At 40.4% G+C, this 16,288-nt stretch overlaps 1 protein-coding gene across 1 annotated transcript in view; it reads right to left on the reverse strand.

The window, feature by feature from the left end:
* The window catches only part of LOC122577977, a 351,338-nt gene that overhangs the window by 202,142 nt on the left and 132,908 nt on the right, over window positions 1–16,288 (reverse strand). The window contains exon 15 of the mRNA XM_043749756.1: window positions 5,692–5,734. Coding sequence (XP_043605691.1) covers window positions 5,692–5,734 — 43 coding nt within the window. The remainder of the gene's footprint in view (window positions 1–5,691; window positions 5,735–16,288) is intronic.

Consider the following 16,288-nt stretch of genomic DNA (forward strand, 5'->3'; position numbering starts at 1 on the left):
ATCTTTGGAAAAGATTAATTATGCGAATTGACTGTACACTTAAAGAAACCAGGGACTTTTCTTAGTATAAAATTCATATCCGTATCTTGAAAACGGTTTGGGTTACTTCACTCAGAAATAAATCGTCCATCCGCAATTACGAGTCTGTAATAAAGTCCACTTGCGTAGCGCGCGGGCGCGCGATTTACCAGGAGAACTTCTTATTAATTCCAACGCGGAGGCGGAAAAGCAAATACTTCCGAATTATTCATAATCCCGATGCCTCCAAGACTGGCATAATGGACGTCCGCGGAATAAAAGGTTTCCGCCGTGGTTCTGTTGATTCCTTTCATCGGTGAAATACTCGTCTACTCTACTCTCTACCCCTTGGCGTCTGGAAATTCGCGCAAGAACGCTCGAAAATGATTTCAAGGACCTGGAACCGCAGTCATTACGCTCAAATACTGGCGCCGTGTTTCGCATTCGTCGATTTCCTCGTCCACCGAGACTCTTAGATTTTAAAGACCGTGAAAATTTCTATTCAAACGATCCTTCTTGTTTTTTATTTTCGCTGTGAAAAATCGTCCAGCGAAAGAGAGGGAAGAAAGTACCAGGGGTGGAAGTAAAAAGGGAGAAACGCTGGATTTCTCGACAAGACCGCTACCAAAAGTGATCAAAATTTCTGTTGTTCGTTCGATCCGATTCTCTCCGAGTCTCTTTAGTTCACTCTTGTTCTCTGTATTCGATGGAAAAGCCATGTGACGTTACGGAAATGGCCACGCTATTATGCGTTTTCTGCCGTTGACGTTCCGTCTGCCTTCACGACAGCGCTAATTTACCGGATTTAATTAGCCAACGCGTAAAGGCGGCTCTTTTTAATCGAGCTGGATTAATTTGCTGCATACTGCCTGTATACTTGCTTCTTTATACTTTTTTCAAGTAGCGTAATCGCTTTCTTGTTTAAACGTATGAACTATTAACGTTCGAACGAGAAGAGGTAGATTAAGTCGAATCTAATTAAAATTTGAACTTGTTCCTTCCCAATCTCACTAATCAATTGGTTCTTTGGACACACGTAATATTCTGCTTCTGGAGATTATTTCTGTCTTATCAGGAGATTATTTCACATTCAAAGGAGGTTAGATGGTAATTAGACTGTACTTATTAAGTCATATCCTGGCTTAAACCTCGAATTACGCTAGATTGGATAAAGTAGCCCGTGGATTAGATCCAAATTACAATCAAACGGGACCAATTCTAGAATAGATAAGCCAAGTGTTCGAACTGGACCAGGATTAAGTTCGAAGCGAATCGACAGATCTAATTATCTTCGCACCAAAAATCTCCGGTTCACTTTATCGATGTACAATACCAATACGATTCTCGATTATCGGCCGTGTGATATTTGCTTTTTCATTTGGAAAAATCAAACGAAATATGATTGGCGAAATGTGGAACGGATCACGCATCGGGTAAAGCCCGGTCGCCATAGCTGATTGAATTTTTTAGCTAAACACGCGCGAGCAGGTGCGCTGGAATTTATCCAATCCACAGATTAGATTGCTCCTGCGGTTTCCAGGCCGATACGCGTCCGTCGAGATTATTAAAACATCCTCGTTATTAATCCGTGGCTTCGCTAGAGACTGTCGACGAGCACTTTTCCCACATTTCCCACCGGTTTCCCCCATTTTCATTGTCCTATTCGCCCTCCTTTCTCTTCTCTGCTAGACGCTTCGATTGAATTCTAATTCCATCACGCGATTTTCTCGAAGATTTCTCCAACCTCTCCGTTATGAGTGCTCCATCGTAAAAAATCCACGAGAGCTCGTGAAAATCCAGTTTCGATCCCCGGTCTCCAGGCTTTCCAACGATTACTGGCAACATTCGCGCTCAACGAAAATGATTTGCGAATTTTTTGATCGTATTTCAGGGGGTGTATTCATATTTTCTTGGGGTAAAGCGCACGGTTGGGGCGTGGAGAAGGACTTGTTTGCCAACGAGGCAGAAAGGGAGAAGGCGTGTGCGTCTGTGTGTGTGTGCGTTAGAGAGAGAGAGAGGGGGGGGGGAGAAAGGGAGGTTGTAAAGTGGAAGTTTCATGGAATATTGTGGGTTTCGAGAGGCTGGCGGACGTAGCAAAGGATGAAATTTTGTTCACGATTGGAATGTTTTTCGGAGAACGTGTTCCAGGCTGTTGTGTTGCAGGGAAGTACATTGAACGTTCTAAGGATTCTGCAACGTAGGAAAATTGCAAACGGGCGGAATTATCTTCTAAGATCGAAATAATATTCTTGCGGGGAAGCGAGAATCCTTTATAAAGGGAAGGTTTGTCGAGAAATTGCTGCCATATTGCTGGGGAGAAATTCATCTTTTCTAGAGGATGGAACGACTCTGTGCTTCTGGTTATTGTGTTGTTACAGCACGGATGTTTACTTTGTAAGTGCCAGATTAATCATCGGTATATCTATGGGGTATTCAACTGGTTTATTGTTTCAAGAGAATACAATTAATATTGCTTATTCTTCGTTTTGTAGTCCTACGTGTGTTGAATTATATTCGACGTCCTATTCTATTAGACCTTTCCTGGTTTTTTAATAACGAGTACATTCGTAATAAAGAGAATATGAGAAAATGAACAATTAGGTCAATTAATTAGAATTCTACGTTGATGCATGTGTAAAATACATATAACTTTCATTACGAATAATGGTCGAGATACAGACATTTTTCACGTTTCCAGAGATACAAAGAAATGTACGTGATACTCGTTTATAACAGGTTCTGTACGATGAACATACGTATTTAATATATTACGTAACACGTACTCGTTGTTAGCAAGTTTTACGATGCGTACGTTTAAAATAATATTTTTAACAAGATTTCGCGCGTGCATCCGTTAGATTAAACCTGATTTGCGTTTTCCTGGTTTAAATTTGACTTTAAGAATATTCACGCACGGAGTACCGTTGATTAATTGTAGCACATCACATTAAACGCAAACGTATAAATTTCACGGACAGAATGGCAATAAAAATTTGTCCTCCTTCTTCTGTTCAACGTTTGTTAATTATATATTACATTTCGAATTCCCGAATCTCTCCAAAACGTTATTAATATCTATCGATAAATTGGCAGCACGCTCTAAATACAAACACATATTAATTCTACAGCGAACATCGTTATTGAAATTTCTCCCTCAATTTTCCTTTTCAACTTTCGAAAATAACGCGCTATTACTCGAATTCCCAAATTTCCACGGCAGCCCATCTGACAACCTTCGAATACAAACATAACCGTAAATACATCCTCGGTTTCTCAAAGCAGCTACTACTCAACTTCTCGAGTCCTCTCAATACTGGATTCGTGTCAGGTATGTGTATATGCAGCGGAAACAAGAACATTGTAAGGCTGGCTTAATGAAGTGCAAGCGGGAGAAATTGCGAGGCAAGGTAGTAGTCGGGAAGATCGGGCGGCAGAAAACTGCAGTGCCGTATATCGCGCTTGTCGAGGGCGTAATTAACGAGCGTCACGACGAAATTACGTCTCAGTGGCGAGAAACGAGCCGTGCACTTTTCAAGGGATGGAACGAAGTCTCGTACTAATTTACACCAACTCCGTCGAACGTATCATCGGCGACCTTTGTGACGTTTATTCGTCGCAGGAGAAGCAGCTACGAAAACGACGATGTTCCTTCTTAAATGGATGTGCCCGACAAAGGATTGACGAGCTTTGCTGGCAATTATTTTCTTACCAAGGCCGCTTTTGGCAAACAGACCTTGATTATAAGCCATCACGGCTACTCGTAGTTATGTAACGACGACATACACGAGCGCTGTAACAAGTTTTCTCATCGATTCGATGAAGGAAGATTCGACGAGGAATCGCGTAGATTGTTCAATATGCGAGTTGAATTTTAATGCACTTTGATGCCCGCGAAAATGTTTGTACACTTGTTCGAGAAATTAGCAAATATACACGTACATTCAATATTGACCAAAATCAAATATAAATTTGACAAATTGTTGACGTAAAATCGATCGACACCGTAGTGAAGAATATAATTTTGTCTCAAAATTGTATCTCTATAAAATTTGAAAAATGTAACTGTACTACGTTAATTGAAAGTAACAATCCTAATATTTGTTTCGTGCATGAGGCAACAAAACTCAAAAGCATCGAGGATGGTTTAGAAAATCTTTTCTATTTCTTCGCTATCGGTGTTTAATTAAAAAAGAACGGCTGCTAGAGATGGTCGGGGACCAAATGAATAGAGTTCAATTTCGTTTCATTTTCTCGAAGGGCAGAAAAATCTTCTTAACGATGATTCGCTGGCAAATAGCTAGCAGAGACTTTTCTAGCACGAGCGAGCTGTGATTTCCTCTCTCTCTCTCTCTCTCTCGCAGGGAGAATCCTTGCTCGTGTTTCTGTCGGGTTTAAGGTCAGCCAGGGAAGGCCATTTTTCCGCGACAGAGCAGCGGACGTAAGAGGATTAAGCCAGTTTTCTTGCCTGCGGATTTGCCGCGTTGCACAGATGCTGCTGTTCGCCATTTTCACTCCACTCTCGGCCATTTCGCAAAGGACGATCCTCTATGCAATTAATGGCAGATTTACGAACCCTTTGTTATATATACGGAATTTCCAATCCTTTAATTAATATCATATCCTTTTGTTCTGTAGCCAGCAAATGGAAACACTTGGTTCTACAGAAATTTCCAGTCAGATAGCGAGTTCTTAACATATGAAGCTTTCAATTCAAGGCTCACTAGCGTGTGAGTGCGTTTCAATTCTTGAAGTTATTATCGATCATTAACGCAGATTCGTATCTTTTCATAAAATATGTTACGCATAGAATCGCCATTAATGTCATAGACGACGAAACGGTACCATTTTGGATCAAATAAACCAGGTTTCGCTGATAGAATCACGAGTTTCTTAACACATTCACGTACATTTTATCCGAGTTATGCGTAGATGAAATGAAACTTAATTTATATCGTACAAATCTGAAAACGTCGAACTTATTTTCACATTATAAATCAAAGTTTCGTTCCAATCCAATCCAAGTTCCTACGAATTCAATCACCGTTATTGTTCCCCGCGTAAAGATTTCCAAACAAGCGAACAAACAGCAGCGCTTTCGTATCGGGAAAGAGTTTGCCCGAACGAAAATTACATCACTTCGGTTCATAGTTCGCAGTTATAACCGACAGAGTACGTGTATTCGAAACAAATTAGACAATTTTGCGCGTGACTAATTCAGAGAGGCAACTCCGCACGATTGCCATTGAAGACATGTTCTCTATCTGAGAATCAAGATTGGAAGTACGCTCCGCGATCAAATATTAATCATTCTCTGGGCAACGTTTCTTGCGTTTCTATGTCAAAATCGCCAACCCCTTTTGTTCCACTCGAGTCAAAAGGTATTAGATTAATATCGCGGCTCGTGGAAACTCGATATTTAACCTGACGATGGAGGGGCGAGTTCTTTGAGCTCGGTTCCGTATCAGGCAGCGGATTAAGCGGATGAAGATTAAAAATTAAGGGAGTGCAGTTAGATTTCTCGTTCCCTGCAAGATGAGAACTTCTTCCACGTACCTGGACCCTGACTTTCGTTCACGAATTCTCGCGGAAATTATTTTCACCGACCACGCGTGCAATGTGCGCGACTACGAGGATAGAATTAATTAGAGAACTATGATTCAAATAAGTACTCACAATATGGGGTATGCGGTGTGGCGTCTTGGCGTGGTAGGTCAACCTGAAACGACAAGAATACGGTTTCGTTATCTTGATATTTCGGTAGTTGCATCTGTTGTTCCATTTATGAATCGTTTTACGATACGCGTATCACGATACAGATGCAGCTTGTATTAAATTGATTATTAAGTGGAATATTTATGAAGGATAAATATTCTTGTATTAAAATTTAATTACCAACATTTGTGGATCATGAATATTAGCTATTCTGGTTGAAATATGATCACGGAAATATCTGTGAAATGTGAATATTATTTGCGCGTATAGATATCCTCCATATAACGTTACAAAACGATTTCTTTTACTTTCTCCCTCATCTTTCTTTTGTTCCTTTTATTCAGTTAGAAAATGGTTTCCTTTCCTTACCACGTATGCACCGTCCGTTTAATGTTGTTTTACAAAGTAGCTTTTAAGATATCCTTTAAAAGCAAGTAAATGCTGGGGTAACATAAAACTACTTGTTACATCTGGGCAGTATACCAAAATGGAGCGTAACTCCTTAAAATTCCTTATACTTTCTTCTTAAACTAAACATAAATTACTTGGCGCCACTCCTCGTTCTACGTGAAAACAGATAATTACTCGTTATTCACATCCGCAGTTAATCACATCGCCAGCAATTTTCCACGTATACCACAGTATTTTCTCATAATCCACGTAACGTATATTCGCAGGAAGCTATTTTAAATTTCCTCGTTCGCTTAAAAATATTCTCTTGATCCATGCGAGCAAATATACGAAAATGGTACAAAATTGTATGATTCGTTTCGCAAAATCTTCTCGTAGATCATATAATCGTGTTACATTCGTAAAAAATCGTATAAAATACTTTCGTTCATTTTACAAAATTGTCTCGCTCATTCCACGAAATTCTCGTCTAATTCCAAACATTTTCGACTGTGAAATCTTCGATTCTGCGAAATTCACTCGGAAGAGACCATCTTCGTGGAAGACCTCTCTTGCTACCGCAGCATTTCTGGCGATTCGATTTCAAACGAAGGCGTCACTCACTCGTTTCACCAATCAATTCCGATGATCCTTCTCTGTATTCAAAGCCGGCGCGCGATCTCTCGCGCACGAGAGAAGAGAAGACCGTGGTACCCGAGGGAGTAACGATCCTCACGGGTGCAGTTTCGATCGTTTCAATTCTGGTCGCGTCGTATCGGAGAACCACCCTCCCCGAAACGAAAATTTCCATGGGACGTTGGAGGGGGGCTGTGTGTCCGACGACGCGACGTGGCGAGGCATCGCGAAATTTTCGGCCGCGCCGGAAGAGCGGTCCGATTTAAAATGGAAATCGAGACCCCGTTCGCGAAACCCCTGGCTGAGGGGAAAAATAAACGATGGACCGGGCGTAAATTATGGAACGGGGGGTCAGAGACGACGGCAATTTCGTGAATCGACGGACCAAACGTTGTTTCGAACGCTGATCGATATTTAAAGGGGTTATCGAACGCGGTGCCCCGATTGATTGCCGTGATCGTGCACGGTACAGTGGATCTCGTTTTCGCATTTAATCCCACGGCTTTGGGCATTTGAACACGCTTCGAATTTCCTGCTTTCTACCTTTTTTTTTATTCTCCTATTCTTTTACAGCTTTAGTGCGGTTATAAAGTGAATTTCATGAAATCGTATTTTAGTAATTTCGACGGCAAGATGTTCGGATGTTCGTCGAAAGATAATTTGTTTGAATGTAACGAAAATCGAAAAGTGAATCGACATTTACATCGTTCATCTTACAGGAACGTAGACGAGAAAGGTCGTCGTGCTATTTTGAGAATAAAGTTAGAGAAAGACTCGAGTTATTACGTTAAATCTGGCTTGTAAAGCAAAGTTCCTAATCTTAGGAAAATTATCCTCGCAGTTCTCTGTTAGCTTACAACGAACTGCTTCGAGCCATAATCAGCCTTATTTCATAAGCAACCCCTTTAAGATCTTCGAACAAATTTATCCGTCTTAAATTAAATGAAAGACGAAGAATAATCCAAAGAAGCTTAATTCCAGAAACTCGTTGCGAGAAATTTCATTTTCACAGCCATTGTCCGTTGCAAGCAATTGTATTTCCACAAGAATCGTCCATCACCGAGTAAATCACGATTGAAAATGATTTTTCCAAAAGAAAACTATTTATAGAATGGAGTCATTTGACCGCTTGACAAATTGCAGACATAAATTCTGCGAATTTCCAGCCATCGCTCTTGCTGCAGGGTAACTGTGTGACGTGATTGCAACGGATGCGAGAGGAAGACGCCGAATCAAAATTGAAAAGATCCACGTCGTTTTCACCGTCGAAATTAATCGCATCGACGCATACCAGTTAATCCAATGACCGTGCTCTTAGTCGGCGAACCGCTGTCGACTCGAATTTCTAAAACTAAACCCGGCTTTCCGTGGTCAGAGAACTACGCCGAAAATTTCACGATGGCTACCAAGGTGGAATTTATTTTCTGCACATCGAATTACGTCGTCCTTGCCAAATAACGTGTTTGCGTGGATAAACGATGGAAATTCGCAGGGTTGCTTGGTGGAGCTTTATATAGTGGATGCTTTTTGGGTGGAAGGGCGAGTGGAAGAATAGTGACGCGTCAATGAAGATATATGTAGCGCTTTTAGGGATAAAAGTTGGCGAATGTGTCTTTGGAGATGGGAAATGCGTTAGGTCAGAGGGTAGAGAGAGCTAGATGGTTCTTGGGGTTATGAAAGCGTGTTTGAGTTAGGTAATGTTGCGGATTCTCGACTAAAGAGCAACCGATCAGGTCAAACCTATCGGTCGATTTCGTGTACTTCGAATAAATTAATGCTGAAGGTGAAGATTTAATAGATTGAATAGTAGAGTAATCCAGTACTGTATTTGCACTTGTTGTATACGTAAAGTGTGATGTTAGGAACACGACGGTGGTAAGATCTCGTTGGCAGTGAAGTATTTCACTCGCACGGTACGATGTCTGATGATGAACTGTCCTCTTACGTTGCTGATTCTCCCTACCAGCCGTTGGGTACCAGTCGTTTGTTCATCGTGCCCTTCCGGCTGGTCCTTTTCCGGGGTGTTTTTACCTGACCTCGGAGTCATCAGGTTTACAGCTCGGCGGGAACATGTAATTCAGAATTACCTAAAGAAGAGATTGGGCCTGTCCGTGCCGTAAACTGACGGCCACTCAAAATTCCGAACAGGTAATTTACGGCGAGTAGGCAATATTGGTAGAAATTATGCTTTTTCTACTATCCTGCGGTATTTCTTATATCGTGTACAATATTTCCGTTGATGATTTAACGTGACATTATAATATTAGAATAAAACAAGTGGACACTTTATACGATATAGCTAATTGTTTTCGTAGAAGGAGGAGAAAAAACAAAATTGGGGAGCTTTTTTTCTGAAAAAGGTCGCATGTGTAAATGCAATGAATGCTGAGTGTATTTTCTAGTCAAATGGTTGAACTATAAATCGTCAATTCAAGCGTAGCTAATATTAAAAAAAAAACCAAGACTAAAGAACTTCCCATGTGATTTACTCATTTTAATGCACCAACTTTTCTTATGGGTGTATTTTTCAAGAAGCTCTTCGATCGTATTGTTCGTTACAATCTCGTGCAAATTTTCTAAATAATATTTTCTTAACCCAGTTCCGCGTATATTTTCTCTGTCAAGCTTTATCTAAAGTATTTATCGACTTCCTTAATATCTCAAACATTTTCTTCTCGCCGAAAGAACCTTAAACAAGCACGTAGAAAGAAACGGAAATGACATTTCCAAGCTTGGCTGCACAAAAGGTGGAAAAGAACAGGCGTGAAATTGAATTTCGTGATCGCGAGGTAACACCGTGAAAACTTAAACAAACGGGAGGGAGGGTGAGAAAAACGAGTTAACACCCGACATTAATCGGATCCATCACGCTCAAACAAATTACTCCCATTCTATTATACAGTTCCGTCGCGATCAGCCAGCTCGATTGAACAGCGTTAAATCGAATTGACGGAAAAGTTCGCTGAAAAATTCACCTTCCCATGCGAGAAAAAAAAAAAAAAAAAAACGAACAAAATATCGTTCGTTACGAGTCGAAGGAAGAAACGAGGAGGAACGACGTCGATCGAATCGAGGACGGCCGAATGATAGATCGTACGATTCGTATCCTTTTTCAGCGAGACGATCGTTCGTGATCCTTTTTAGGAAGACGACGTAAAAATCCATGTTTCTGCAAACATGGCTCGAATTACTCGACCGGTCGATCAATGTGATTCCGAATAAGTCGTTTCACGTACTTGCTGCTCTTGTTTCGTTCTCAGTTTCGTTAATCGGGTTGCCGGGAGTTTGCTATCCCTCGCGGAAAAAAGATGGCAAAGATCGAACGATTGATCATCGAGGCAATTCAATAGGCAGTCTCAATCGCATCGTGTATTTTGTTCGGCACGTAATTAAAACACAGAAAGGCTTCGATCATCGAAGTAAAATTCAACAAAAAGTATCGGAATGCGTAATCTACAGATAACGCCTATCAAAAGACTCCACTCTGTTACGATCGTTGAATTTTTATCCGGTCTTGCTCCTGTTTCGATCGATGAGAAGATTTTTAGTGAAATTCCAGGGCAAATTTCGAACGAGAAATCGCGAATATCGAAACAGAGTCTTTCGTATTCTCCTGAAAAAGTTGATATTTGCGTGAAAAATAACCCGAGGGATATAGCAGAGGAATCCTACAGACCACTTTCACCATTATAATTGTAATTTCTTGAATCCCCTAATCAACTAATTTCCTATTCAAATTCCCAATTAAACTGCCGAAAGTTCTTCACCTCAATTAAAACACCTAACACCTACATCGAGATGTTGGATCGAAGGGCGATAGCTCAGCACCGATTGCTCCACGCGGAACAATTTCCAACCCGGAGGCGGAAACACGATTGCCGGTCGCGAAGCTAAGCCCACGAACTATAAAGCAATTACTTTTACTCCCTTTCGTAATCGATTGCTTAGCTAGCGGCTACTACGTGACTTGTATCGTCTCGTGTGCACATACCGACCCGCTGTTGGCGATTCTGTCTCACGTTCCTGTCGTATTTCTGTATCGCTTACGAGCCGCCTTTCGTCTTATCGAATTCCCAGCGCGACTCCAGCCGACTACTTTCGTCCGATAATAAAATCCGGAACTAATATCCGCGAAGGCGGCGTCCAATGGTCCTCCAGAGTGCATCGGTCTTATTGTTGCACGTGACGATGGACGCGTGAGTATTTTGTTCTTCGACGATAGGCTGGAAATCGGAGGATTTATTGTACTCGTATAATTGCGAACTGCCCTTGGTGGATGGGGAACTGGACTTTACCAGACAACAAGATTGCTAATAAGATATACAACTGGTTAACTGCGCAAACTGAAAGTTACAGGAAAGAGATGATAAGGACACTGTCTTTTTTCTTTTTTTTTAATTTATCCTAGAACGTACCGTTACTCGTGTCATCTTAATTAATAATTTATGCAATGAAATTAGGAAATTGATAGAAAGCGAAGCGAAGAGAGGTCAGTTAGAATAACTTACTCGAGGAAACTCCAAAAATCTATCTTAATTGCAAAAAGTAAAAGAAGCTACGGGTTTATCGTAACAGAGGAAGATACTTTTACCTACACGAAATAAGAAATCGTTGATCTAAGGTAAACTAAGCGATATATATTTAGAATATCGCGAGCTGAAGATGTGCTTGGGGAGGAGGAAGGGACGAAGGTGTCCATCGCGAACGCATCTGCAATTCGAAGTAATTAGCGAGCAAGATTGAAGCTGTTTCCTAGAGACACGCAGATACTGCCGTGCGTGGTAATGGATCTGTGAGCCGCGCTTGTTGCGGGTAATGGTGTCTGGTCGAAACTTCGCGAAACGACAGCGCTCGACGTGCGGTTAACAACTTCACGGGGAACACGAATGAGGTCTTGACAATTGTTTGTGAACAGCAAGGGAAATCGAATTAGAATTGCGATCGATGTTCCATAGGTTCCACTTTGCGGAGAAGCGGAAAAATGTTGATTAGTTTGCTAAATTTCTCACTGTTGAACGAACGACGGCGAACGATCTGTAACATTGTCACAGGGTTTTGTATCTAATAGAAAATGTTCGTTGCTGCTCGATTTTACGCATTGCGTCAACGTCGAAATTTTATTCAACTTCCGAAACTCCTTTTGACATTTTATTTAACACTGTGAGAAACACAGTTGCTCACGAAAATATTCAAACGCTTATAGAACCATTTTATGATTATATTATTTAACATACACGAGACGTTTGTAAATTTCATTAGCGCCATGACGAGGCTTGACTATCACGACGATATTAGCTTGTCCGGAAAATTTCTTTCATTCACGAACGTGTCTTTACAACAGTTCCAAGAAACCAAGTCTGTGAAATGTCGCGGTGTTTATCTCAACAGAACAAAATGGATCGTACGTAATTCGACAAAATGATATAAAACAAAAAACCTATTATTTCCTCATAAAACGAAAGAAACAACCTAATATATTGGTAAAGTTTGAAACAAATCTAAAAGCGCATATAGAAAGTACGATTTATTTGATACAAATATATTTTTCAGAGATATATTTTATCCTGCTAATGAGATTTCAAAGTATTTTATATATGTACGTTATGTACGTACATAGATGAAAGTTTTCTATAACAAACACTCAAATACTTTCGCGAGTCATCACGCGTATGATATTATCTAAAATTTGTCCGATATTCCTAATTACATCTATGAAGGTATTTGTACCAGCATCTCTATGATTAATCATATCCTTTTTTTATCCACATACGTACCGTCGGAACACTTCATCGCCTTCAAATCAAACCTCGTTCTCGGGGGCACAAAACCTTCGCGACACCGTCGAAATAAAACGCGAAACGTGAATACCTCGGTTCAGTCTGACGCTCCGTCACAAGCGTTGAATTATTCCCGCGCTCAGAGCGGGAGAACGTTTCCGATTCCGCGGATGAATTTTTCAGTGTGTCGACCGCAGACTTTATCCAGTGTACGTGGCGTATCGTCGTTTTGCTAGGTTCATATACGCGGCGCCATTATCCCAGACAACTGTAGTTCGTGTATCCATTACCGCGTACATGACCATCCGTATATCGGTTCAGCGATGTAATTACAGACGCAGCAGGTTGCATCGTGGCCCGGTCTACACTCTTCCGAGAACAACGTTTTTATCGAGATATTTTTAACTAGATATTTTTAAATTTCCCGCCATTCGAATCGAACAGGAGAATCATATGGAAAAATTTCGAATTTATTTGCTGCAAATAAACGCGCCTGTATAATCAGCGAATAGTCTTCCGAAACGTTTGATAAATGAAATCGCACGAAATTGCAAGTTAACATTTCTCTGTAATAGAGAAAATCTCATTACGCGTTACAAAATCGTTTCAACAAAATTTTTATTTTCCCCTGCTATATCCATTATATTACGTTTCATGTGCGATACGCCGGGCACAGAGTAATATATTCATTACAACAATATCGAGTCAGAGTACTGTGTACCATCGAAATTACCTTGACTATGGAATCGATACCGTTGGAATCCATACCATCAATCACTAATTTTTGCAAACAACCAAACCATTTTTTCGTAAGCCAGCCTATATTTCTACCTCACATTCCTATCACGTAACAATCGTCCAAATTGTTTCACCACCCGCTATTCCATATACTTCGATTCTTCGACTACGGATCAAATATTTGCGCTCGATTCAAATATCGAAAATTTGATGCAACGTTGCAAAAAAATATTAAAAAAAAAAGGAAGGAAGGGGAAGCAAAAAAATCCCGATCCTACTCTTCATTGTAAATTGGCTTTCCAACGATCCTGTTTAACTCTGCTCCGACTGGTACAAGGCCCAAGTCCATTGTTACGTTCGTGCAGACGTCCGTGTACGCGATAATGGATACGCGTGCCGTGAATGTCCTGGTTAATGGCGGCACGGATTATCGTGCAACAGCCATTCGGTTCGCTGTGTCGCAGTACATGATGAAAGAAGGTTCAAGGGAACAAGGAAATGTAATTTTCATCATGATCACTGTGTTACGCTACCGTCGGCGTTATATCATCGGTTTGCTCGAAAAGTGATATAATTAAGAAGGGTATCTTTTCTTTTTTTTGTGGAATTCAATTTGAAATACAATAGAACAGCAAATTGGAGTAGCAAATTACTAATTGTTGTATCATTTAATGAATTGTATCATTCAATGAAAAGGATTTTCTTTTCTCCACGAGAAGAGTTTTTTTTTAGAGTCGATCTCCCCATACTAGCTTGAAATTAATGATATTTTCAATGTGTCATTTTTCTTTCAAACAAAGATAACTATTAGTTATTACTAGGAACTCAAAAAATTCTAGATTAACCTGAAGCAAAAAGTTGAGGGTGAATCTATTAATCAAAAGGTAACACGGAGTAGGTTGAACGAAGATCGAGGAGTTTGAATCGTGATATATTGAGTTCGAGATGGATACGCGCACCCTTGGGGGACGGTTCAGTTCTTAATGAAGATACGATCCTTTGAAGGAACGGATGCTTAATTAGCGCTAACGAGTTCTATTAATCTTCGAGCAGTAACCTAACCATATAGTATTCTATAAGAATTAATATATTTAATCAATATACGAAAATATACGATTAGTATATTGTAGGCGTTGAAAGGTATAAGAAAATAATTTCCTCTGAGTTTATGGATGAGAACGAAAAACCAAACAGTCTACGATGAGTATATTAACAAAAATACAAAACAGACTACAAAAAAAAAAAAGAGATCAAAGGAACAGCGACCGATGCTATAACATTTCATATCGGCTTTTTCCCGCTCCAATTTTTTATCAAATACAGTTTCGAACCAGTACGATTTCCAAAGAGTCATTCAACGTTGACGAATAGGATTTAACGCTTTTCGAAGGCATTCAAGATTAACCGGTTGCTTCGATCCGGCTGCAGAGTCGCGATAATGATTCTTCGTTGCGGCGTGAAAGCCAATCGGCGGCCAACGGCGCAGAAACACGGCAAATGGCGATCGAACAACGCCCCGGATCCTAACGATTTCACCCTCTTTAAGATAGCTCTGTTCCGCAAATCCTTGTCGGTAGCCGATTTTTTAGGTCGTCAAGGAAATACGTCGAAGCTAATCTCAATATCTCGAAGGGAATCGCGGGTAGAGGGGCAAAGGCAATAACAATGAAGCCTCTCGAACGATTACGAGCGAGCAGGCACACCATTATCACTTCCGGCCGATCGGGTATGTTATCGAGACTTCGCGATCGCTGATCGAGCCTGAAATAAAGTGGAACCACCAACGATAAGGCCGAGGATGCTTCGTGCCGACGATTGTTGTGTGCTCGCCGATTAATGATGTCGAGGATGTACGTGATTTGCAAGATTTTTCAATGATTCGTTGATTTTGTAGTTTGGTTGCTTGGAAACGAGCCCCTTTTAACTTCTTTTTATTCGTTGATGCTCCTGCGGGTTCCTTTGAGCGGAAGCTTCTTTAATTTCGATGCCTCTCAATTTGGATTGCTTGAAAGTCGATATTTTCTAATTTGGCTCGTTTGAAATTCGTACAGTCGAATTTGAATCGCTTTGAAAATCAATGCTTTCCCATTTGAACCGCTTAAAAATTAATCTCTAAGAACAGTAACCCCGAAAATTGAATTTTCTCGGAAATTCATGGCCACAAATTCGATGTTCACCAAAATCTTCTCCCCCTGTTGCAACTAAATTCCATTCGAAATCGTCACAACCCCATTTTGGGAACCGCTGTTTGCACGCTCTGTTCAAACATACCAACGCGAGATCACGAAAAAACATACTCAATCTGTGAAGATTAACGAAATGTCGTTCAATTATCGGTTCCTCGATTTCTTTTATATTCGTGGGAAACGTGATTTTCGTTCGTTGGTCGAATTATTCGACTAACTGGAATTTGAGTATATCGATACAGACTCGGAGAGACTCGGTTATTCACAGAGACAGGCATCTATGCATCCCTGCGCCGGGATTTCCAAATGGAATTCCTGTCGCGCGAAATTTCACGCTGATTGGTACGCACCAAAGGGAATAATAAACGGAGACGCATCTAATTTCGTGTGACGAAGACGAGACGGTAAATAATGCAGTAGCTCGCTAACAAGGTGCAAGATAACATACCTCGTACGTTGTTTAATTCATCGATCCGACCTGATAATTTTTTAGGAATCACGATTCTAACTGTACTCGTGTCCGACTGTCGCGCGTTGTTCTATTTAAAAATCAAACACTATCAGACTGTTGATACATTGTTGATAAGCGTAAACATATAAAGATGCAGGTACAAGAACGGATATGAATGAAACAATATATAAAATTCAAAGAGTTAAATGAAATCTGGCAGTCAAGAAATCTGATATTCATAATATTATTCAAAACGAAACTCGATAGAAAGAAAAAGAAGTAATAACAGATTGATCTCTAATTTTTAATCTTTTAAATAAAACGTCACATATTTCTTCATATCGCGTGTTGAAAAAAAGTACAGCCATCTGCAACGTGAT

Source organism: Bombus pyrosoma, linkage group LG3 (genome assembly GCF_014825855.1).
Source record: "Bombus pyrosoma isolate SC7728 linkage group LG3, ASM1482585v1, whole genome shotgun sequence".
NCBI lineage: Eukaryota > Metazoa > Arthropoda > Insecta > Hymenoptera > Apidae > Bombus > Bombus pyrosoma.